The 25797-nt window shown below is 35.4% G+C and overlaps 2 protein-coding genes and 1 long non-coding RNA gene across 25 annotated transcripts in view; 2 read left to right on the top strand and 1 right to left on the bottom strand.

The window, feature by feature from the left end:
• Window positions 1-5296, top strand: part of sash1a (SAM and SH3 domain containing 1a) — a 315841-nt gene extending 310545 nt beyond the window's left edge. For 11 of the 21 annotated variants that reach the window (XM_087297053.1, XM_087297063.1, XM_087297059.1 and 8 more), the window contains 2 exons: window positions 1262-1393; window positions 1920-5295. In XM_087297053.1, the coding sequence (XP_087153179.1) occupies window positions 1262-1393; window positions 1920-2180 (393 nt within the window). In that variant the 3' untranslated portion in view covers window positions 2181-5295. Of the gene's footprint in view, window positions 1-1261; window positions 1394-1919 lie in introns of all 21 variants that reach the window. The other 10 variants (NM_001442215.1, NM_001442214.1, NM_001442213.1 and 7 more) reach the window with 2 other exon arrangements.
• Window positions 5297-5588: 292 nt separating this feature from the next.
• Window positions 5589-7173, bottom strand: LOC147832251 (uncharacterized). Its single transcript, XR_015518593.2, has 2 exons — window positions 6235-7173; window positions 5589-6183 (listed from the first exon to the last, which is right to left on the bottom strand). It is a non-coding gene; the product is annotated as an uncharacterized LOC147832251 (long non-coding RNA).
• The window catches only part of usta (uronyl 2-sulfotransferase a), a 118850-nt gene continuing 99701 nt past the window's right edge, over window positions 6649-25797 (top strand). For 2 of the 3 annotated variants that reach the window (XM_087297064.1, XM_087297067.1), the window contains exon 1: window positions 6649-7067. In XM_087297064.1, coding sequence (XP_087153190.1) covers window positions 6842-7067 — 226 coding nt within the window. In that variant the 5' untranslated portion in view covers window positions 6649-6841. 3 annotated transcript variants of the gene reach the window in all.

Here is a 25797-nt window from a genome sequence, read left to right as displayed (position 1 = left end):
TGCCAGAGGAGCACAAACAATGTGCTGTGTTTAGATTGTTAATTGTTTCACAAAGATGTCAGACTATTGCTCTACAATGCTAAAAGTGCTTGCTTCGCAAAACTAAAAGTCATGTAGTCTAATTTGGAAAAGCAAGATGGCCATTTGGCATGCTAACAAACGCTTGCTGAGGATGATTAAACTGCATCTCGGTTGCGCCTCACAGGGTGATGTTAGCATTAGAGCACTAAATCTCAAATTAAACAAACAATTTAGCCGTGCTTGCCTCGTAATGCTCTAATTGCCACATAAAGTTAGCTTGTTTGTGAGTCAGCCTTGGTTTCCAAGTGTGCTCGGTCTCCACCAAGCGTAAAATCAATTAAAGAGCCACATGAAGTAAACTTTATGATCTGATAATTTCTGTTGTTATTCAGAGTCCACAGTCTGAGACCAATTGAGCATTAGCTAAGCGTTAATCATGGCTTAGCTTAAAACAGTCCAGCGTTAGAACATTCTCCTCATATTTTTTATATTTTGATGACCGGATTTCTGTCTCTCTTAAGGACTACTGTACGCTTTCTAGAGGTGTTCTCCATTTGAGAGGTGGAGAACGTTGCTAGTGCTGGAATATAATAAAAATATAATATAATATAATAATAATAATAATAAAATATAATAAAATAAAAAAGGTCAGGAGAGGTTTTTTCTTCAATGTCAAAAATTAAAACAATTTATTGGATACAACTGAATAATTTGATTCACAGAATTCTGTTATTCTCAATGCAATGCAGAAGTTACATTAAGGAGGTGCGCAACAATCTTCTTTTCCAGACTTCTTCAACTTTTATAGGCAGCTGATATTAACAGGTGGAGTTTAATGAAATTTGTCATTTGTCAGTCATTGTTCAGTCCTCCATTGGCCGCACCTTAGACATACTTCCACTTTTACCACGAATTCTCTGCACAACAAAAAAAGCATACAACTTTCTGTGCTCTGTGTTCAGTTTTAACACCTCTCTTCAGACATTAAGTTTCTGCAGAACTGAATTTAATTTTGGACCTGCATCTATCTACTTCTGCAAAAATGCTAATTAGTATGCACAGCACTCACACACAACAGTAGAAGTTTAGTTAATATATGACCCTTACATGACCAATACAAATAATTGTTTGATTAAAAGAACAAGAGACAAAAATAATAATAAAAAAAAGATTTCTATTTTCCAACACTAGATTTTTTTCCTGGCTAATCTTTCTCTATTTCTCTCTCTGTGTTTCTCAGCATGGCCGGTGTGGTATTCCTCAGCTCTTAGTTCAGAGGTACTCAGAGGACTTCCAGCAGCCAGCGAAGGACGTGGCGTCCAGTCTTGATCAAATCAGAGTTAAACAACTCCGCAAGGAGCACCGCATGGCTGTGAGTTATAGATTCATTCATTCATTCATTTTCTTTTCGGCTTAGTCCTTTTATTAATCTGGGGTCGCCACAGCAGAATGAATCCCCAACTAATCCAGCACATGTTTTACGCAGCAGATGCCCATCCAGCTGCAACCCATCAGTCGGAAATATCTATACACTCATTCACACACACACACACACACACACACACACACACACACACACACACACACACACACACACACACACACACACACACACTCACACACTCACTACAGACAATTTTGCTTACCCAATTCACCTGTACCGCATGTATTTGGACTGTGGGGGAAACCAGAGCACCCGGAGAAAACCCACGTGAATACAGGGAGAACATGCAAATTCCACACAGAAATGCCAACTGACCCAGCCAAGGCTCGAACCAGTGACCTTGCTGTGAGGCGATCATGCTACCCACTACGCCACCGTGACGCCTGAGTTACAGATTGATTGGTGATACTCAACTGCATCAGCATTGACCATTGTGTGTTTAATTTTCCCACAGATTCCCTCAGGAGGTTTGACTGACATGTGTCGGAAGCCAGTGTCTCTGGTTCATGTGAGCTCTGTCTCTGATTGGCTCGTGTCCATCGGAATGCCTATGTATTCTGCACCTCTACTGGCTGCTGGCTTTGACACGTTGAGTCGTGTGTCGTCTTTAAATGAGGCGCAAGCGAGGGACGCGGGCCTGAAGGAGGAACATCACATACGGATTCTTCTCAGTGAAGCTCAACTCGTCTCAGCCGCCAGCTCAGGACAGTCATAATATGGATACGAGCGCTTATAAACTTGAAGAAACAGATCAAAGTGCCAGACCTCGATGACTGCCAAATTTTTTCCACACCTCTCTGTTTTTTGGCATTTTTGGAAATCTGGCTTCCAAGGACTGTTACTGTGGGCCTATCAATAGATAGTTTTGGCCTGAAAGGACCGTCTGTCGAAAGAAAGCACATCTTTTTCTCTGGAGATTTTATGCTTTTGTATGAATTTAAAGACCGTACCCCTCTCTTGCTTTTTCAGAAAGTGAGAGTTTTGTTTAGAAAAAAAAAAGTTTTAGTGCTTTATGAAGCACATCAAGAGCAAGTCATCTGGCCAAAGCAATGTCGTTTCATGCAGGTTTTGTTGATATAAACTTTTTTTTCTCTCAAAGCTTAAGAGTATGTATATGAAAAGATCGAGTCAAATTCCCCAAAAAACACGGTTGCCATATTGGGGATATTCAGAGCAATGCACATTATTTTGATTTTAGGCCAATAGTTGGTCAAGGGATTTGTGTTTGTGTTTGAACAAGCATTCGTCATGGTTACTCCTTATATTCCGCCTAATATGATCCTGTATATTCACAGCACATTTAGCCTTCCCAGTCTTCTAATCACACAATATTCAACATATCAGCGTTTGTTACTGTATCAATTTTTGTTGCCTGTTATCTTGAAAGTTATACTCATGCATATTGTGTACCTCTTATCATATTCATCTCTGATGCAGATAATGCATCACACAGCTGTAATATTCTTGCTGGAGTGTACATTTTTGTTGTTTTGTTTTGTTTTATTCGCCCCAGATTGCCTTGCACTTTGACTGGGGTGTTGATGACATTCTAAATCTTGAAAAAAAGAAGAAAAAAAAGGCCTCGAGCTCTTGAAAGCACACAGTCTTAGCCTTAAAATACAAGTCAATCAAATCTGATAATGACTAACTTAGACGAGTGTGTGGCTTCAGTCGTGATTCAAAACTGTTTCAAATTTGGATGCAGTGTTTATTTGTTAGATTTTTAAAAAATGAAAGTCACATTACCACATAATTGTTTTTGTATGTGAGAAGTAATGATGATTTAAGTCCACGAGTAATTCTTCCACTAGGTCAAACTTTTTTTTTTTGTTATTTAATACATTGATGTGTGTGTTTCAGGGAGACTATTGTGTTATGCGGTAACTGAGGATGGATATAACACAAGTTTTCACACATCTGGTGTTCGGTAGAGGAGATTCTCTCATCAAACACAGTCAGCATCTAGCAGACTCATTTCTAAATGAATACTACAACGTTCGCTGAAGTCTGTTAGTGATGTCATTTAGGCATTAGTATGATGTGGTCACAGATTTAGGACATCACTTTAAATTAAGCACAATGAAGCAAGATTGTTTTTGATTGAGTCAAAAAAAACATATACACTACCTGACAAAAGCCTTGTCATCCATCTCAGTTGAAAGAGCAACAAATAATACAGAGATTTCCGATCATCACAAATACTGCAGAAGACCCGCATCGACTCAAGATTCTCACAGAAATCAGTCAAGTTTGGTGAATGAAAAATCATGGTTTGAGGGTTACATTCATCATGGGGGCATGTGAGAGATCTGCAGAGTGGACGGCAACATTAACAGCCTGATATGTCAAGACATTTGTGCTGGCCATTATATTACAATGCACAGGAGAGGGCGAATTCTTCAGCAGGATAGCGCTCCTTCTCATACTTAAGCCTCCACATCAAGGTTTTCTAAAAGCAAAGAAGGTCAAGATGCTCCAGGATTGGCCAGCCCTGTCACCAGATATGAACATTTTTGAGCATGTCTGGGGTAAGTTGGAGTAGGCATTGAAGATCAAAGAATCTGAATGATCTCTGTGAGTCCTGCAAGAACACTTTCTTTACCGTTCCACATGACTTTATTAATAGTTTGAGTCATTGCAGAGATGTATGGATGCAATCGTCCAAGCTCATATATAGGAGTCATACACTATATTATTTCCTGTTCCATTGCATCATGACTTTATATTCTATACTGTACATTATTTCTGTTAAGTGACAAGACTTTTATCTAAGCAGAGTCAGACTGTCCTAATTAAATAATTAAAAATCAAAACATGATCATATCTTTATTTTGGTAAAATAAGAGTAATTTAGAGGCATTTGCCTTTCATATAAGCCACTACTGATACCAAATGGTCAACTGGAAGACAAATTATTTTATGTTGTCCTAATACTTGGATTGGCGACAAGACTTTTGTCAGGTAGTGTAGATGCTCCTAAAAATCTTCTAGTTTTCCAATGACAGAAAGACACTCGTCATGCTTCCCCAAGGCCTTGCGATTTTTATCAAGTGCTGTCTTTTTGAATGCTCGCTTTAGAATTGTATTTCTCCCCATGCCATTTAGTCTTTTGTATCCAACGCAGCACAATTTATAGACTGTAACTCTGGAGATTTTGAATAGCAGTAGAGAATCGATGGATTCTTTTATATCAGAACGGATGCCTTCAAAACTGCTTGAGTGCTTTGATAACAATGAGGCTTTTATGTATTTAAAATTGAAAATATATTTCATGATGTTACTGTAAAAATGCACTTTATTAAAGAATGAACGTTTTTTAACTCCATTGTGGAGAAAATGAGATTACAAATTGACACATTTACAGTTTTCTTTTGTTTTCAGGTGAAATGTGGATGGTTGAAGCGGGCTGTTTAAATATCGAATCTCTGTTTAAAACTATAATCACGTCTTAATTAATTACAGAACTAGTCATGTCCAGTTAATTATTTCCATTTAAATGACATCAAACCGGGTCTTAATTACATATATGAAATGATTAACTGAGGTTGCACATTCTTTATATGTAATTGATATTTAAATAACTTATTTTTTATTTTGCTTTTGCATCAAATGTAATTATTAGCTGTACTATACATCATTGAGCAATACTCTCACCTGTAGTTAGCTGTAGTGACATGCTCCAGTGACCATTGTAAAATATATGTATAAAAATGATTTTATCTGGTTCCAGTTCGCTAATGATTGTCTATAAAGTTTTGCTCGTGTATTTACAAACAAAAAATGTCTTAAAATATTTGTCCATTTGAGGTGAAATAAAGAAAAATATCCTACATTTGCTGTTTTCCATTCTTCGCTATTCACTTGATATTATAATATTCCTATTGTCTAATCAAAAATCTTAATGAGTCCAGACTTTATTTGCAGAACTTTTTGACTCCAGACGTGTTCGTTTTCTTCAAATGTTAAACTTCATCTTTATCAAAATGATAAAAACGGCATGGATAGCTAGATAGATGGGTGGATGGATGGATAGACAGACACAGATTGATGGATGGATGGATAAAAAGGGAATTCATGCTTTAAATAGGAGTGCATTTAAGTAACAGTGCATATTTGAGCCTCCTAATTTGAGAACATGTAAACTTTTTAATGTTTTTTTCTTATCAGTCTATGATAAAATAATAACAAAGATCACAAGAAACCACACAGCCGGCGGAAACAATTGCATTCATTCAATTATTCATTCATTCATTCATTTACCTTCAGCTGAGTCCCTTTATTCATCAGGGGTTGCCATAGCGGAATGAACCGCCAAAACACTAGCAAACACTGCTAAAAGCGAAAAAGGAGGCATATTATTTGAGCACTTTTTGCCTTCAAATTTGGCAATGAGCAGGCATGATTATATCACTAGAGGGTTAAATAAAGTCAACCCACTTGATTTTGAATGCCTCTATAATAATAAAAGATATTGTGTTGCACTATAAAAGAAAGCATTGTGAAGCAGGCTGCTTTTATCATTCTGACACTTACTCCAACAGCAGAAAGAGTCAGATTTAGTTTAGCTTGTTTCTATTGTCTAAAACTGCTCAGTCATGAACTTTGCTCTTGGCTGAATTTATATTTAATTAAAATGTTTCTATCTTTGCTGTTATCCTTCTTGCCCTCCCTGACCTGAAACTTTCTACCAAAAACAAAGCACTGCTTTGCACTTAAGTCTGCTTCAGTCATTTTAAGACAGAGACAGACAGACAGACAGACAGACAGACAGACAGACAGACAGACAGACAGACAGACAGACAGACCGATATAGATATCAGAATTGTGCAAACAGAAGGATTTTTACAGTACATATGATTAATAGATATGATAAATAGTATAAACGTAAATAGTTATTGCACATAGTTTTCATTAAAGACTGGGGCCTATTTTATTACAATTTCTGTATTAGCTAAAATAATACGAGATTTTGCAGCAGAAAGTGTGTGTTTTGTAGTTTTCCTTCAGCTACTCTTATCAGTGCTGATTCACAGGCGATTTCCCGCGTCTTCCGCCTGGTGGAGCTGAACGGCACACGGCAGCGCGTGAGCTTGAGTCCATCCTCCGGTTGAACTTTTTCCTCCACATTTGGTAATCTGACACCGACACTAACCCCAAAAAGCAGAGGATGGATTCCCAACTTCATTCGCAAAAATAGCTCAGCAAGAGCAGACGAGAAAACACGACCGAGGGGAAGGCGAAACTCTGAACGGCTTCGTTCACGCGCATCGATCCGTGAAGGGGCTTTTGGTTGGTGTTTAAATGTTGACCGAAAAGTTTTTATCTGAAGAGGCGGATGGGTGACGACCATTCTCTGCGCTTCCATGTGAGGAGACGATGAAGAATTACAGCAGCAGCTCCCGTCTAAACAATCACAGCGCGAGTCACGGCACAGATCGTAACAGCAGGAGAGGATTCTGGTTGTCGGCTCTCGGGCTTCGCTTCTCCCTGCGTGATTATGCTTTCTGCATGGCCACACTGCTGCTCTTCTGCCTCGGCTCGCTCTTTTACCAGCTGAACGGAGGACCCCCTAAAGTTCTGCTGGAGATCAGGCAGTATCTCGGTAAGACTTCCCTCTTCCTCTCGCTTTCTCCTGTTCGGACACTTGTAGCGGAATCCGAGTGTCCAACATTTCCGCTGTGCATCGCCGAGGCAGACGCTGGTCAGAGAACCTCAGGTTTCTTTCTGCGCGTTTATCTTGCGTAGGCTAGACGTGTTTGGACAGGTTTCTGCGTCCTCACCTTTACGCAAACGTGTGTGTGGTGGAGTCATTGAGGTTTTGGTTGTTTGGCTTTTAGGGTTTGACATTAGGAAAGTTTATTTGACAGAGAGAGAGAGAGAGTTCATTAAAAATGAAAATTGTTTTGTCTTTCACTCTCCCTTACAGTTTTAAACCTGTCTGAGAAACACAATGACAGCCTCAGTCACGCTAACGTAGTCACTTATCAACGTGGATTGAGACTGGAAGAAATACGAATAAATGATGCCAGAAGTTTATTTTGGGTTAATCATTTCTTTAACAAGATATTGTTTTCCTTACTTCATGTTAGCCAGTCAGTCAGTTATGTAGCCTTAACACATAAGCAGTATTCACAGTGCAGGTCTTGTTCCTTCTGTCAAAATAAACAAACCACTATTTCATGATGTGTCCCTGTTAACCTAACAGACATCAGTTGTGTTGCTTCAGTCTTTTATGTGTTAAATGAGTTTTAAGCTTGCTTAAGGGCATTTCGATATTAGATAAACTTTTTAAATGTGTTTATTTTACCAGGAACGCTTATTGAGATACAATATCTCTTCTACCTGGAGTTTTGGTCAAGGCATGCAACATAGAACAAAGTTACAAAAAAATAAATAAGAATACATAGAGTATCACAACACAGAGACACACACATACATAGTATAAACCATAATCAATGGTTAAAACATGTGCACTATTCTAAATTGACAGTCTTTAAAAAGTTTTTAAATATAGCGATAGATGGGATGGATTTTATTTGTAGTATATCTTGAAGCTTATTCCATACTGATAGAGCATACTTAGAGAAAGCAGATGGACCTGTGTGAAAAAAAAGTAAGAGTGTATCTGCTGATCTGGTATTGTATGTTTTTGAACACTCCAACAAACTAGATATATACTGTGATAATTTACCAACTAAAGCTTTAAAAATTAAAAGTAAAATACGTTGTTTTCCCATTGACTGTAATGAGGTCTATTCTGTCATTTTATATAAATTACAGTGATCTTTGCATGCACTTAAACCAGTGACAAATCTTAAGGCGATATGATAAACAATATCCAACTATTTAAAACATTCAGAGGTGCGTGCATATAAAGTATCCAATACTGAAAAAAAAATGTACTCCCAACTAAATGTAAAATTTTTTTTAAACGACAATAAAAACCTAATGTTGGTTTGAGTTTTTTAAAAAGGTTATCGATATGACTACTACAAGTCAACTTATCATCAAGCCAGACATCTGAATATTTATAAGATGCAACTTGTTCAATCTGTGAGCCATTTAAAGTTTTAATATTAAAATTGTGTATTGATAATCTGGATCGGATAAAGATCATGTATTGAGTCTTTGTGTGTATTGGTAACAATTTGACGAACTTTGAAGGTATAATCTACCCAGAAATGAAAGTTAATTTGCTCACCTTCAGGACATCCAAGATGTGGGTAACTTTTCTTTTTAGTAGAACATACAAGGACCATTTTTAGCTGCAACTGTGGTCCTTGGTGATTCCTAAAAATCAAGAGAGTGAAAAACATATACGGACAAAACAAAAGTAATACACATGACTACTCGTGACACACCGAGGTCTTATAATGCAAAACTGAAAGAAACTGAACATTGTTTACTTTTCTTTAACTTTACCTCATCCTGGACAAATGGTCATGAGTGTGTACATGACATTCTGGAGTGTGAGCTTTTTTGTTGCATAATGACATGCACTGATACAAACCTACATTTGAGCTGCCTGACACTGTTGGTTTATGACCTTTTTATATAAGTTGTGTCGTTCAGGATAAGCACTGATAAGAATTGTTTGATGAACGATATTACACATGCAGTTTGCACCCAAGCATATGTATGCAAAAAAAAAAAATAAAATACAATGATGCATGTATGGTATATTGGCCATATATATATATATATATATATATATATATATATATATATATATATATATATATATATATATATATATATATATATATATATATATCCATACATGTATCATATATTCGTAAGTCCATATGTAAAGACAGTGGGGCAATTGTCACACATCCAATATAGTAGTTGGTTTTGATGTCTAAAAGTTGATAATAGGCTGTTGAATATGTACTGTACTATATGTAGCATTATTGGGGCAAAAAAGAATGACAACTAGCTCCAGTTTTCCCTGTTTCCGCACTTGAATGTTTAGCTGTCAGGGGAAATGTGCAGGAGGTCTATGAGAGCGAGAGAGAACACGGGTCATCATGTGTCATAAAGAGCAGTCTGTGTGGTGTTGGTATGACATTGAGAAACCCATTAGCATGAGCGGCACATGCTGTGTTTGTGACAGAAGTCAGTGCTCTGTCCTCATGATGTGATGAGCATAAACATCAGCTGTCTAATCCTTTGTATATATTGGCCTTATAATGAAAAACATCAGCATTTTGTATTTAAAGATATAAATAAATGCAAATGAAATAAAAGAAGATCCCACTATTGACAGTTGCATCACATGTCAGTTTTCATCTCACTTTCAGTCTCAAAAGAAATAATAGAAAACTATATTCTAAACCTTGTTTCTCAACCACGTTTGGGAGGACCACTAGCACTGCATGTTTTGGATGTCTATAATACCGTTCTATAATACCGTTCCCAAGCTATGTTTAAGATTTTTAAAAAAATTTATTTATTTTTTTTAAAGACAACAGTGTCTCCAGCAGGAAAGATATCAAAATATGCCTTTTTATTCAACCTGACATGTTTACTGCTCCAAAATATTTTAAGCAGGGCTCGAAATTGCGACCATTTTGGTCGCATATGCGCCCGAAAATTAATCTATGCGACCTCATAAAATATTTGGGAGCATTAGTGCGACTGCTGATAATGGTTGTAGTGCGACCTGTTTTGATTTTTTGTAAAAACGTGCTGAATAGCTCTTCCCTGCCGCTATATTGGTTCATATTAGCTGTCAATCACTCAAGGTATTCCGCTGTCAGATGACAGGGAAGGAGCTTTTATGACCACGGGAAATGCAAACGGCTAAAGAGTAAAAACTTAAAGCACACAGGTTTGCAAACCCCACCTAAAATTGAGGTGCAGATGAGAGCGATCATGACACGTCACGTGGTGAATAATGATCCGCCAGCTGAGATCAATCGAGTATGCGCTTCTTGGAGAAGGCGCCCGAATCTCCATGCGTCGCATTCACTGCGTGTTCAGCGCAAATGTCCGCTAAAAGTCAAATCTAATACTGTACATATCATCGCCAAAGAAGCTCGCCTTTACTAAGTTTACACTGAAACTGTGGCTCATAACAAAGAGCGGTATTTCGCCGGTGGTCATCGCAAGAATCCTGCTCTGCCTGGTCATAAATTGGGTCGGCTGACTCGCCAGCTTTTCCACTTACACAGAAAAATGAAGATCATCTCAGACTGAACCTTTAAATTGACACAAACTGAAACCAAATCTTTTAAAGAGTGATAGAAGTGAGACTTTACTTTCTTTCTTTTGTCTATTCTTTTTTGAGGTGTATATATATTTTTTTATTTATTTACTGATGACTGCTTTGCAGCTTTCATCATTGAATTGAATGATTTATTATAATCTTTTGTTTGTTTAGTAGCAGAAATATTATTTATTAAATTGACATGCATATAAAAACAGCAGTGCAAAATAAATATTTCTTACTCCAATGCTTCATTTTTGTTTGATGCAAACTATACAATTATTTTTCATAAAGTAACAGACTTTTTATAGCAGATAACCTACATTCATGCACATTCAAGGCAGTATCATAATGAGAAATGTAATTCATTGTTACTATTATTGTCATTTTCATCATCACTAATATTCTATAGCCTAATTATTAGACATTCATTTTGGAATTATTGCACACAAATATCAATGTCTTCGCAGCATTAGTTAGATAGTTGTTTCTGGTTTTTGTCAGTCCTATTGATGTTGTTTTAAAATACAATAAATCCCTTAAAAAGCAATTTGCAGCGGTGCTCATTCATTTTTTCTGGTGCTCCTAAATTTATTTTGGTGCTTCTAAATATTTGAAGTTGGGAGCACCGGTGCTACCAAGTAAAAAAGTAAATTTCGAGCCCTGTTAAGTATTTCAAAAAATTTAATATTTTGTTTTCAAAGGGGATTTTTTTTACCCAGACATTTACAAATAATATCTTTTAGAGCAGTAATCACAATACCGTGATACAGTGATATTTTTAACCAAGGTTATTATTCCGTCAGAACCTTATACCTGCCCATGCCTACTGTCACACCTATTACAGGTCTCTCAGTCTCTGCTGATCTAAATCAGGTGTGTTTGGTTAATGAGACAAAGAAAATGTGCCGAGCTGGTGGCCCTTCAGGAACATGGTTGAGAAACACTGCTCTAAACAAATGGCAAGCAGAATGGGATCAGTGCTGAAAACTAACCTTTTCAAAATCCACCCCTTAGTTCATAGGTCTCAAACTTGATTCTTGGATGGCTGCATGCACAGTTTTTTTCTCCAACCCTAATCATACAAAGCTTATCTTGATTATAGATTATCACTAATCAAGGTGTTCAAGACTACTAGAGACTATTAAGCAGGTGTGAGTTGGAGGGCTGCAGCCCTCCAGGAAATGAGTTTGAGGCTATTGCCATATTAGGAAGAAAATTGAACTATTCTTTTAACTCAAGACATGATGAGATGCTGTATTGGGCACAAGAGACTTATGGACATTTATTCCAACGTGCTCAAAATAGTCAATATTTCAATGGTAAACAAACTGTTAAAAATATACAGTAATACGGCTGCATGATATCGAAAAAAAAATAGCGATATTTATTTTTCTGCGATAAATATTGCAATATGAATACACTTTCAGAAGATGGTTTGAATAACTCTATTTGACAGTTTTCTGGAGAGTCTCATCATATTCAGGTACAGAAATAGAATAATTACAAAGCAAAAAAATCGATTTTCTAACTTTTTGTCTCGTTTCTAGTCCAATATCAAAAAAAACAAAATTGAAATAAATAAAATACTTAGACCAAGTAAAAATTCTGTTTAGTTTTCACCGTCAGAAGAAATATATCAAGGTAAGAAATGTTTTTTTTTTTTTTTGCATAAATCATATAAACGCCATATAAATACAGTGATTAAATACAATTCTGTAGCTCTCGGTAAGCTATAATTCAGACTTGACATTGCATATCTTTGCGATGTGACTATTGCGGATGAACACATTGTGATATTGATGCTGAAGTGATATATTGTGCAGCCCTATACAGTACTTTTGCAAAGCCCTATTATGTTGTTATTAGACACCCATTTTTATCTGGAGAGACTTTTAAAGTAAATGTTTCTAAGCCTTCAAAAATGGTAGAATTTTAATCAAAATTAAATCTTAAAAAATATTAGATTAGTATTTTATTTTATGTATTATTTATTGCTGTCTTTTTTAATTTTTATTAAAGCAATGATATTTGTAATATGTTTGTAAATTTAATCTATTTTATGACATAGCCAGATAAGCTGATATGGCAATAAACTTCAAACTCTCTCTCTATCCATCGATAGAAAAAGACAATGTAACTCACAGTGGGTTTATGAGACCCCCCCACACCCCTTTCTCAAGATTTAAGAGAAGTCCTTTGTGTCTTCAGAATGTGTCTGTAAAGTTTCCGCTCAAAACACCCAATAGATTATTTATTTTACTATTCAGAATATTGGAATTTTTCACTCAGAACACTATGCAGCTGTTTGTGTGGCCTGTGCCTTTAATGCTAGTTCTCCCCACCCACCGTTCCCATGTGCCTGTCAGAGTCTGCCTTAATCTCCACCTCGGCTGCATCAGATAAACAGCACAGTGACAGGCATGAAGGAAGCAGATCTCACATAACAATTATGTGAAATGCTACAGTAAGAAGGTGTCTTCTTTTATAATTGTACTGACATGCGGCTGTAGTGATAAGAAAAGGAAAGACGGTAAAATCGCTGTAGTTCATGAAAACATGCACTGTTTTAAAAACATTTTAAAAAAATTGTAAAACTCATTGTTGATCATATCTGATGATGATTGATGATCGCAGCGAGCTGAACAGATCTTTCATTGCCATTTGCTTTGTGCAAGTCCTGTCTGATATGATTAGAAGCATTACTATGGAGACATGTTAATATGCAGCTGTCAATCAATTTGGTGGGTGGGGAAACCACACTCCCACGTCATGTTGCGGTCGGCCTCAAAATGGGAGGGATTTGGATCCTATTTTAACACCAGGAAATAAAAAAAGAGACTTAAGGTGCTTTCACACTTTTGAATCAATTCAGTTGTTCCGAAAAAGGGATTAAAATTGTTACAATGTTGCAAAGAGCTAAAACAAGTCAAGTGTGAGTTAACTCTCCTTACATTGGTCAGAGTTTCATGGTTTATTTTGCGGAGTCCTGCTCAAGTGTCATGCGTCCTTATTTTATTTTATGGCGATGAGCAATAAGACATTATAAGCGGAAAGCTGAGCTTTAATTTTGAATGGGGACGCCCACAGACGTCATCACCAGATATAAATCAGAGGTAAGACTCTCTCATGCATAGCCCCTGGCTAGACTGCAGTTTGGTTAATGTTGCTAACGGATAAACAGCTCTCGTTAATAGTTCAGCATGCTTTCACTTTTGTATTTAACATGAAATGCACATTTACTGGTAGGAATGACATCTCGACCTACTCATAATTCTCTCTTCTTATAGCCATAAACGCCTATTACATACCCATAATACACTGTGATACAGCCGGGCTCGGATCATTTTGCTTTCTGCTGGTTTCACATATGCCAAACGAACTGGGCTCGCTAACTGGGCAAATGAGGTTCCAAAACAATAGTCTAGGTGTGAAAGCACCCTTATTGTCTATATATCACCCAAATATGACTGTGGACACACTATACCCACACACAGCTCTGTCCAAACAGCTTACAAAAGATGATTTTCATCATATCTGCCCTTTAAGTCAGCTGTTCCTTTAAGCAAATAAAATGATGCATTCTTAATGTATACTTAAGTGTCTGGAAAGCGGTTTCTCGTCCACTTTCATCTGTCATCTGCTCAAGCCTCACCCTTTACCATCAACACCTTCACTAGTAGCACCCACGTCTGCCAGTCACCCAAACAGAGCACACAGAGCCAGCCTTGTACAGCGCTGCAGTAGTGCTCATTTCAGCATGTTTTAAAGTTCAATCTTCAAAATGTCTACAGTCCATTGGGGAACCACAGCTGACTTCCTCAGCGCCAGTGCAGAAAATCAAACTGTTGACATTTCATTGGCATTGTGCATATGTATATATATTCATGGCAGACTTGTTGCAGAGTAGATGTGGCGTAATCTGGCTGTATTGTGGGATGGAAATGACTGATCAAATGAGCTGTGGAAAGCCAGGGATGTTCAGCAGCCGCAGGAAACCATTCTCATTCTCTGCAGGAGACACACAAGGTCATGTTCGTTTTGCCTGTAGGAAAAGCACTTCAGTCTTTTCGATCTTCAAATTTCACTGCGCTTTATTAGCATAAAAAGCCTACATTGGTATTGCCAGAGCTGCCCAGAATGAGATATTGCAAACAACAACAACAACAACAACAACAAGGGAAAACAGTGCAGAAATAAAAAAGTTATTAAATAAAAATAGTAAAATAATTAATTTGAGTAAAGTGTAAATCAAGAAAAAATGGCTTCAAAAAAAGAAAGCAGAATTATTGCTCTCATCGTTAAGAAGGAGAAAGGAGATTGAGACTAATTGTGCCAGAAGCTGTGATAATGAGCTCGTGTTTAGTGACGGAGACACAGACAGACTCCAGTCAGTTTCCTCACTGACCTTCATACTGTGGAGACAGACTCATCCTGTCACTGTCCTTATTAGTGTTCCTCTCGTAGTACACAGTGTCATTGTTTAGTGCATTATTAAATGTGTGGTCAGTGCATTGGTTTATGCAATTCTGTGATCAAACGTTTCCTGGATGTCTCTGTTTTTTGTCATAAAATGTGACTTTAGACCTACTCTCCTGATCTTGTACCTTTTCAAGGATAAATTACAGGGTTTTTTAGCTGCAGTATCTTTTTCTGAGCAGGATACTTTTGACAAGTTTGAAGTTAGTTAGTTTTCATGTTTCTGAAGAACTCTGTCATGTGTTTGGCTACATTTCGTCACCTTAGAATTATAAGGTTCTATCTGATATTTTTGTCAAAATTGAGTTATTGACATATTCATATTAAAGGACAACTTATTTACATTATGGTGTGTTTTTTATAAGTTGTTTACATTTTAAGACTTTTTTTATTTAAAAAACAAATGTTGCACACATACTGTTTGCTATGGGATGCAAAAACTTTAAAGCTCATTATCTCAAAATCATCCAGAACGCAAATAGAACTTTATAATTCCAAGGTGATGATTTGCTTCACAGAAAACCAAGTACTGTCATGTTAGTTAGTTAGTCTTTATTCATTTCCCGAAGGCAATTTTTTGCAACATACAATCATGTCACACATAATACACAAAACGCAATATACAAAACAAACCTACCCTAACTTTAAAACCTTTGCAGCTGAGGGCTTAAATGAAAGTTTGAACTGATTTCTTTCACTAATAGGACTCAGTTCTGTATCGAATACCAGAGGGGAGAGGGTAAAACTTGTGGCGCCTACGATGGGAATCATTTGACAGAATACTCTGAGCTTTACTCCAAACTTATCTACAGTATAACTGAGCCATTGTCATCTTTTTTTAATCTATTATTTACCCTCTTAGGTTAAAAGTCACATGTAAAAATTTGTGTAACACTTGAAATGTGCTACTTTTTATATGTAACCATGTGATCACTACTATCCGCTTGTTAAGTGGTGATGTATAGAATACTATTTCTGGGTCCAAGCCACTACTCATTTGAATTGAGAAAATATTCGCTTTTGGCCACTTTTTAGTCACACATTAAAGTACATTTTCTATAAAATCATGGTTTACGCAACAGTCTCTGGGCTTGCTGCATCATAAATACCAAAATTTTTACAATTTATAAAAATTCATCACTTTCTGGCCGTCGGATATTAGGCATGGATATATATACACTGCGATCGTGAATTTCGAAGTTATTACATCACTATGTGAAGTTTCATTATTACTATATGTTGAGTCTCACTAGTTTGATATAGCGCTTGGACCCGGAAGCTGCTTCACGTGACGTCACACTTAACAAGCGCATATGGTTTCAGATGTGTCCATATTTGTTCACGTTTCAAGTGTTCATAAAAGCAATGTTTCACATGTTCCATTTGAATTCCTCATGTGTTCCATCTTATATCTCATGTGATTTTAAGCACATGTGAAGTTTCTGAATCTTTTTATTAACCACTTAAGGATTATTTCATCAAAAATATTGAAAAAGTGAAAATATTGAGACATTTTATTACCTTTTAAAATAAGAGCTGTCAGTTTTAGGGTATTTTAAATCATTCTGATATGTGGATTTGGTGCTTAATATATATTTCTTATTGTTTCTGTCAATGCTGAAAACAGTTAACCAGAATACATAAGAAATTGCAGGGTTCTGTGATGAACAGAAATGTTGGATTAATTTAAAATCCCATTAGTTGTGGCACTTTAAACTCAATCTTAAGGCAGTTTGATATTTATGCAATCTCATTCATACATTTTTGTAAGGTTGTGTTCATGAACAGATCTGTAAGGTTCGTAAAATTAAAATGTGCGTTTTATGAATTGTATTGCAAGAATGTATTTGAATTTCTTTCATCAAAAAAGATTTTATTTAGGTTTAATTAGTTTGGTGTTACATTGCATAATGATGGTGATTGGTGAGTGTAAGCATAATATCCAGACTGAAGCTTCAAATGAGGAAGAGAGAGAAAAAGAGAGAAACGAAAAGGAAGGGTTTGCAGGGAAAATTGGGGTCACTGAGTCTCTCTTTTGAAGCAGAAGGATCTGCACTATTTACTTTAAGAGCAGGTGATACTTTTGGCTGGGCTGTGATTCGGTGTGTGTGTACACTGAGCGAACATGCATGTGTTAAGTCACTCTCTTGGATGGTGCTCAAGTGCAGCGTTGTTATGTGTCTTGACTAGTGTCAGGAAGTTCAGGGCTGTATCAGTAGGTCTGCTCCAGTGGGACACGTTTACCTTTCCTTTCGGCAATTCAAAAAGTACTTTCTGCTGTTGGTGATCTGTGGTTTTATTGATTCTCAGGCAAAGTTCAGAATCGAATATGTATTCGAACTATTTAGTCTCCACTTCACTTGCTAATCTGCAATTGCCTCTCTGGATATACCACTAACTGTACTCGAAAAAAAAAAAAAAAAAACATTTAATAAAATTTTACTAAAAAACACAAAAAATACTAAATGACTAAAATATTACTAATACTTTCCTTCTTAGACTGTACAGACCTGACACTTGCCTATAGCACTTATTTATTGTTGCTCTTATAGTTGTGTAAATTGCTTTCTTGTCCTTATTTGTAAGTCGCTTTGGATAAAAGCGTCAGCTAAATGACTAAATGTAAATGTAAATGAATACAGAATACAACTCTGTAAAGAATCAACATTTTACCCTATTAACAAAACCAACCCAAACTAATCTCTTACAATGACTTAAAGATCCCGGATTGGGTAACACAGTTAAAGCCTCCATCTTTATATAATGAAGAGAAAATTCAAATAAAATACAATAAAAAAAACAATTGGTGAGTTCAGTCAATAACATATCACATCTACACTGTACAATCAGTATATTTCTCACACATTTATTACTGTTCCATTTGCAAACAGGTTAAGTACTTGAACCATTTTTATAGTATAGGTTTAGCTTGTCCATTTGCTTATATAAGACAATTGTTTAATGTGGTTTTTAAATCTGTCCTCATAGGTTTAAAATATAGTTTTTGTGTTTGTGACACTACTGTTTTATAGTATGAGGTTCATTCAGAAGGAAAGAAAAAATCAGAAAAAAAAAGAACAAGGTTTTTATAAAAACTAGGGATTCTCCGATCAGGATTTTTGCACCCGATACCAAGTACCGATTCCTTGTCATGGTGATCAGCCGATACCGAGCTTCACGTTTATAATGCATAAAGCACATTTTTCCTCCAAGTGTGACACTTACAGTAAGTGGAGATCTTGCCTTACCTAAGAGAATAAATGAAGGATGTTCCATAAAATCCCTTAAACCTGTCTCTTATAACTGTTTTGTGTGGACATTTCATGGTCAGAAGCAGCTTTACAGAAAATAACAGGTAAAATAGTCAAAAACACAGAACTTTCAGTTCTTATACATGTAAAAAGGCCTAAATACATGCAAGGCCGTTCCAGTATTTTGCTCTCCAACTAGCAGGTCTGTGACCGCAGCTCCTATGCTCTGGACAGCCTTAAACTAGCTTTTTCACTCAACGAGAGAAACCGGGATGTGCACTCAAGATGTCTTTACTGTGCTATACATCTAACCTAACAAATGTAAAGCTTAGAACATCACCGTGCCTCTTGCAATCCGTTTTCTTGCTAAGTCACTCTCATCTCCATGATTTCCAGGGTATTTTATCTAATTCAGAACACCTGTGATTGGTTCATGAGATCGGCTGGTATAGAGTACCAATCGAGTCATTAAATGGATTATCGGCTGATACCGATCTCCAGTCGATCGATTGGAGCATCCCTATTAAAATATTAAGCAGTAGAATGGTTTTTAACAATAATTATAATAATGATAAATGCTTCTCAAACACCAAATTTGCATACTACAGTGCTTTCTGTTACAATGAATACTGGAATTTAAAAGAAGATGATAGAAGATAAAAAAAAATAGAAGATAAATGGATGGATAATATTTGGTGAGCCTAAGACAGTCAATCAGCCAACCAACAAAGATAAGAAATATAAAATTCCTTACTATATTGAGTAGAATCTCTGAGATGTTGGACGTTAATGGCACGTGTTTGTGTTTTTGTCAGTTTGGGTTATAGAAGGACTGTGTGTGTTTATGCCATTAATCATGATTTGTTATGCTGCCTTGACTTTAAAACTCTTTTAAACCTTAAAATGACATGTTTTCACACTAAAATGCCTGCTTCTGAGAGGGTTTTAGAATTGAAAAGGCAGCAGGTTTACAGAAAGATCTCCGGTACATGTGGATTAGAGTGGATTGTTAGATGACTACCACAGACACACATAAAACCTCTTCAAGAGATGATCTCCATCTTCTGTATATGTGATTTATTAGATGTTCGTAAACCGTCTTGCTCATAAAGATCTCCACCCCTGAACAGTAGGAGCTGGAGACTCTTTGCACTGATGTGATCTCTAAGGTTGGATTACAAATGTAGGAGAAAGTCATCCAGATGCTTCTGTCTGTGAGAGTCTTGTCTAACAGTGTGGGTGATGCAGGTTTGATTCTGGCCCGCGGTTTGTGAGCTTATGATAGGCTTATTATCAAATAATAAAAAATAAATGGGGCGTCATTGTGGTGCAGTGGGTAACGCTGTCGCCTCACAGCAGAAAGGTAGCTGGTTTGAGTCCCAGCTGGGTTAGTTGGCATTTCTGGGTGGAGTTTGCATGTTCTTCCCATGTTCGCATGGGTTTCCTCCGGGTGCTCTGGTTTACACCACAGTCCAAAGACATGCTCTGTAGGTCAATTCAATAAACTAAATTGGCCGTAGTGTATGTGTGTGAATGCAAGAGTGTTTCCCAGTGTTGGGTTGCAGCTGGAAGGGCGTCTGCTGCCTAAAACATATGCTGTATTAGTTGGTGGTTCATTACGCTGTGGCGACCCCTAATTACTAAAGGGACTAAGCCGAAAAGAAAATGAACGGATAAAACATAAATGCAAAATAAACAAAAATAAAACAACAAATTAAAAATATTGTTTCATACAAAGAATGCAACAATACAAAATGCAAAATGCTGGGTATACATTTATCAGATTGTGAAAAGTGGCCATAAATACAAGAATGAAGCCATGCAGAACATTTTATCTTAATATATTTTTGGCTATTCATGATTTTTAGTCATCTGACTGTATAAGACCTGGAGGGCCAAACATTTACAAAACTGCAGTACGGACCTGTCAGTTGCTTCAAGCCTTGAATATTTAGACTTTAAAAATGTGCATTTCTAAAGACTTAACAAGAATTAATGCTTATAATGTATTCAAAATCAGTTGCATTCCTGGTATGTTTGGACTTGAAATATCTGTGGTTTTTAAAATAGCACTAAAACAAAACTAAAGTCAAAAAGATGTTATTTAACATGACATGATATTATTATATTATATTATATTATATTATATTATATTATATTATATTATATTATATTATATTATATTATATTATATTATGTTATATTATATTATATTATATTATATTATATTATATTATATTATATTATATTATATTATATTATATTTTATTATATTATATTATATTATATTGGCATCACAGTGGAGCATTGGGTAGCACAATCGCCTCACAGCAAGAAGGTCGCTGGTTTGAGCTCCGGCTGGGTCAGTTGGCATTTCTGTGTGGAGTTTGAATGTTCTCCCTGTGGGGATAATGCGCTATAGGTGAATTGAATAAGCTAAATTGGCCAGAGTGTATAAGTGTGAATTTAAGAGTGTATGGGTGTTTTCCAGTGTTGGGTTGCAGCTGGAAGCGCATATGCAAATATATGCTGGGTAAGTTGGCGGTTCATTCTGCTGTGGCAACCCCTGATAAATAAAGAGACTAAGCCGAAAAAAAGAATAATATAATATAATATAATATATGGATATTTGTTATTTTAATGCATTTTCTTTGTATGCGATTGTGTTAGTATAGAAATAACTTTGAAAAAATAAATTCTTGCTCAACAACCTAGTTTTTTGTTTGAACAAAAATGAAAATATTTATGTGAAAAATTAATAAATTCATCTTACTTTCAGAAACGTTTATTGTCAGAAGAAAAAAAGCAATGCATTTGCCATGCACAGCAATGTGCCTACTGCATAAACATGTTTAATCTAAAAGTAATTTGCAAAGGACTTTTTTGGCACAATATAATGGATAACTCAATTTACATTTCCAAAATAACTTAAAATTGTTATATTTCAGAAAAGCTTATAATGTACAGTTAATTTATAATCTTAAAATGAAAACAAAAAAAAATAATAGTAATAATATTAGTAACAATAAATGCTTAACATTTCATTTAACATACAATTTTACTCTGTCCTTTGTTATCCTCTTTGTTAACACACACACACACACACACACACACACACACACACACGCACACACACACACACACACACAATCCCCATAGAAAGGCTTTGGCTTCACGGTCTTTGCAAAAATATGAAGTGTGAGCAATTCTGTATGAACAGCAGATGCACAAACAAGCATATAATCCTCATTTAACAACACCGTGATGTCAGTCTCTGCCAAGCACCACTTGTGTGTGTGTGTGTGTGAGAGTGTGATTTTAGGCACATCCCATCTTTGCACTCTTATATGGCATGCCTCCAGTGGCTTGCAAAAGAAACGAGCGATTGATTCTCATTTTTATTTCATTTATTCATCTCGCTCTCCACAGGCTGACAGATTTACACGGTGACTCTCTTAAACCCACAGGGCAGCTCCTCCAGAAGGGCACAGGTGGGAGATTTTGGAAGAGGAAATGAGTGTTTGGAGCTGTCAGTCATATTTTGCTGGGCGTTTAATGTAAACGGTGTAAGTTGTTGGTGGGCGTACGGTTGTCAGATTGTGGGATTGTTTATTGAGTATTAAAATCCCGCTCTGCTGAGCAGTACCTGTGAGGGTGGAAAAACTGAAAGGGGCCGTTTATAGACTCTAAAAGGACTGGACTGCAGACAATGTGCATCTATTATTTGACATTTGAACTTTCAGAGAAATATGTGCGTAGACGGAGGGAGGCTCTCTTGCTGAAGTGGTTTCCTGAATGTTTGACAGGGACAAATAGGCTTTGTAAGATCTGAGTTCTTTAGTTTTCTCTCTGATTTACAAACACAGAGGTCTTTCTATTTCTTTCTCTTTTTCTTTACATATATATATATATATATTTATCAATATTATATATATATAACATATTTATGACTAGACAGATATAATGTTTATTTTTAATAAATAATTTTTTAGGTTGTGGTTTATTCTATATTGTGAAAAGCCACAAATAAAAAAAAATCTATATTCCATATTTGATCATTTTTTTGAAATATTAACAGGGTTGTGGTTCTTAACAGGTTCTTAACTCTTAATACATTTTTTATTAATAGTTAATTTGTGTATTTATCAATAGTCCATCACTGATTGAAATATATATCAATAGCATTTGTTTTAAATATACTGTATAAATAAGAATCATCAGATCATTGATTGAACAGAGTTTTAACTGTTTACAATAGGGCTGCACAATATATTGTTTACATCGGTTCAGCAAAGATATTGCAAGGAGATCACTCGCAATAGTCACATTATGAGTATACACAATGTTGAGTCAGGATTATAATCGATCATTTCACATGTTTTTTAGGCCTGTGACTGTGTGAGGGTTTTAAAAGCATTCAGGCATACAAAATTTTAACCGGCAAATTAACATCAATTCATTTAATTGAATTGTTTATAAAATGAAGATTATGCTATATTATTTTACATTTGATTGTTCAATAACTGTATAAATGAATTCAGTTTGACTCCAAGGAATACAATAAAATGCTGTTTATTTAACTTGTTTATTTTTCTTTATTAAATTTGTATTTGCTTGTAGATTGTTTGTTATATTTTATGCATATGCACTCCCCTATCGAATCATCCCAATCAATCTGAAATCCTAAATTATTTCCAAATAGTTATTAAACTCATCTTGTGAAATTGTATTAATATCCCAATTTATATATATATTTTTAACATATATATTATTTATTTATTTATTTATTTTTCCCCTAAATCATGCAGCCCTCATTTACAAATCAAATTCTGATGGACTTTGGAATCTAAACTGGTTCCCAGCCCAATAAAACACATAATAGTGCATTTAGTTTTGAAACATCTAATACTTTTTTGTGATTTCGCAGATTGAAATGGAAGATAGCTGGTTCAAACCACAACTAATTTCTTTTTATATGCATTTGTGGTTTAGACTATTTATTCTCTTACCCAGACTGCAAACCTAATTACTAAATTAGTTTAATTACAGCACCTGATAATGAATCAAACCCCAAAGCCATTAAAGATTTATTCTCCAAGACCAATAAAGCATAAAATGAAAGCAGCTAGTTCATAATTCCTGTCATTTCTTTATAATGAAGTTTTGATTGTTTTTTGCTCTTTACTATTCATCCATTCATTTTCCTTCAGCTTAGTACCTTTATTCATCTGGGGTCACCACAGCGGAATGAACCGCCAACTTATCAGCATTTGTTTTACTCAGAGGATGCAACCCAGTTCTGGGAAACACCCATACACTGTCACATTCACTCACTACGGCCAATTTAGTTTATTCAATTCACATGTACTGCATGTCTTTGGACTGTGGGGGAAACCAGAGCACCTGTAGGAAACCCACGGGGAAAAGGTGCGACCGCCACACAGAAATGCCAACTGACCAAGCCAGGACTTGAACTTGCAACCTTCTTGCTGTGAGGCGACAGTGTTAACCACTGAGCCACCATGCCACCCTGCTCTTTACTATTCAATAGCAAAACAAATCAAGGCAAGTCCAGTCAGCTGAAGTTCTGTAGCAATTTTTACAAGAGATTCGCAGAGATCAATGGAAAAATTGGTGAAACAAATTTGAAACAGTTTAGATTTTGCTGTAAAAGACAGACGTGTCATTGTTTATCTCAAGTTAGAAATCCTTTAGTGCAGATCAGTTACAGCAGGGGTGTCCAAACTACGGCCCGCGGGCCATCTGCGGCCCGCAATCAGTTTTGTGGCGGCTTGCGAGGCTTTTGATAAATATTAATAGAATCTGGCCCGCTTTACAAAAATGAACGTAATTCCATAAATAACCACCGGGTATCGCTATTACATGCCTTCAATTAGGCAGCAGTTCTTGTAATGATGCAAAATGAACCAAAAAAACTGAAGGAAACATAATTGATAACATTTTGATTCACATTTTGGCAAGCCATGGTGAATCCAAGAAAAAGGAAAATCAACAGTGAGTGCAGGAAATTTCAGTCACATTGCGGAAAAGAATATTTCTTCACAGAGGTCAGCGGGAAATGTATCTGCTTAATTTGCCAGCAATCAGTTGAAGTAATGAAGAAATTTAATATTAAAATACATTATAAAACAAAACATCAGGCCTTCAGCTCTTACACTGGTGTTGAACGAGATAAAAAAGTAAAACAATTAGCAGCTGCCCTATTAGCTCAACAACAGCAGTTTTTTCGTGCTAATAAAGTGCAAGAAAATTCTACACTGGCTAGTTATGAGGTGTATATATATATATATATATATATATATATATATATATATATATATATATATATATGTATATATATATATATATATATATATATGTATATATATATATATATATATATATATATATATATATATATATATATATATATGTATATATATATATATATATATATATATATATATATATATGTATATATATATATATATATATATATATGTATATATATATATATATATATATATATATATATATATATATGTATATATATATATATATGTATATATATATATATATGTATATATATATATATATATATATATATATATATATGTATATATATGTATATATATATATATATATGTATATATATATATATATGTATATATATATATATATGTATATATATATATATATATGTATATATATATATATGTATATATATATATGTATATATATATATATGTATATATATATATATATATATGTATATATATATATATATATATATATATATATATATATATATATATATATATATATATATATATATATATATATATATATATATATATGATATGATATGATATGATAGATATATGTCTGTTTAATGTATGTAAAGTCATTAGTTTGAAGTTCGGTTTGGCTACAGTATGTGTTGTGGTCATTCATGGTCTTCCATCTGGTGTGGATATGAACCTGATTCAATTGACTGTTAACTTTATAACAGCCAAAGGTGGTGGCTTACTCAAGTGTAGATGCTGATCTTCTTCTGATGTGACAAATTGCCGCTGGCAGTTGATCTTGATTTATTAGATATTATCAACTTGTCCAAATTCTGAGAAAGCAATTGACACGAAGGGCTGTAATGCAAACAGTCCACTCTGGACAGCAATACTGCTAATCAGGAGATACTACAAGTCAGGAAAATGTGAGAAATGATGTATCCCAGTGACCAAGCTCTCATTGGCGACTTTTAAAACAGTAGAAGAAGTGTCGTGATTCTGTACAGCTCTGTTTGGTTGGGCTTTTGGAGCTGGGCTCAAGTGCTCCCGTGTTGAGTTCGGAGAGGACAGTCACATATTTTGGCAGTGGTCTGACGGTGAGGA

This window comes from Danio rerio, chromosome 20 (assembly GCF_052040795.2).
Source record: "Danio rerio strain M-AB ecotype USA chromosome 20, GRCz13ab, whole genome shotgun sequence".
NCBI classification, from domain to species: domain Eukaryota; kingdom Metazoa; phylum Chordata; class Actinopteri; order Cypriniformes; family Danionidae; genus Danio; species Danio rerio.
Note: the sequence above shows the minus strand (reverse complement) of the source record. Positions and strands in the feature narration are given on the sequence as shown.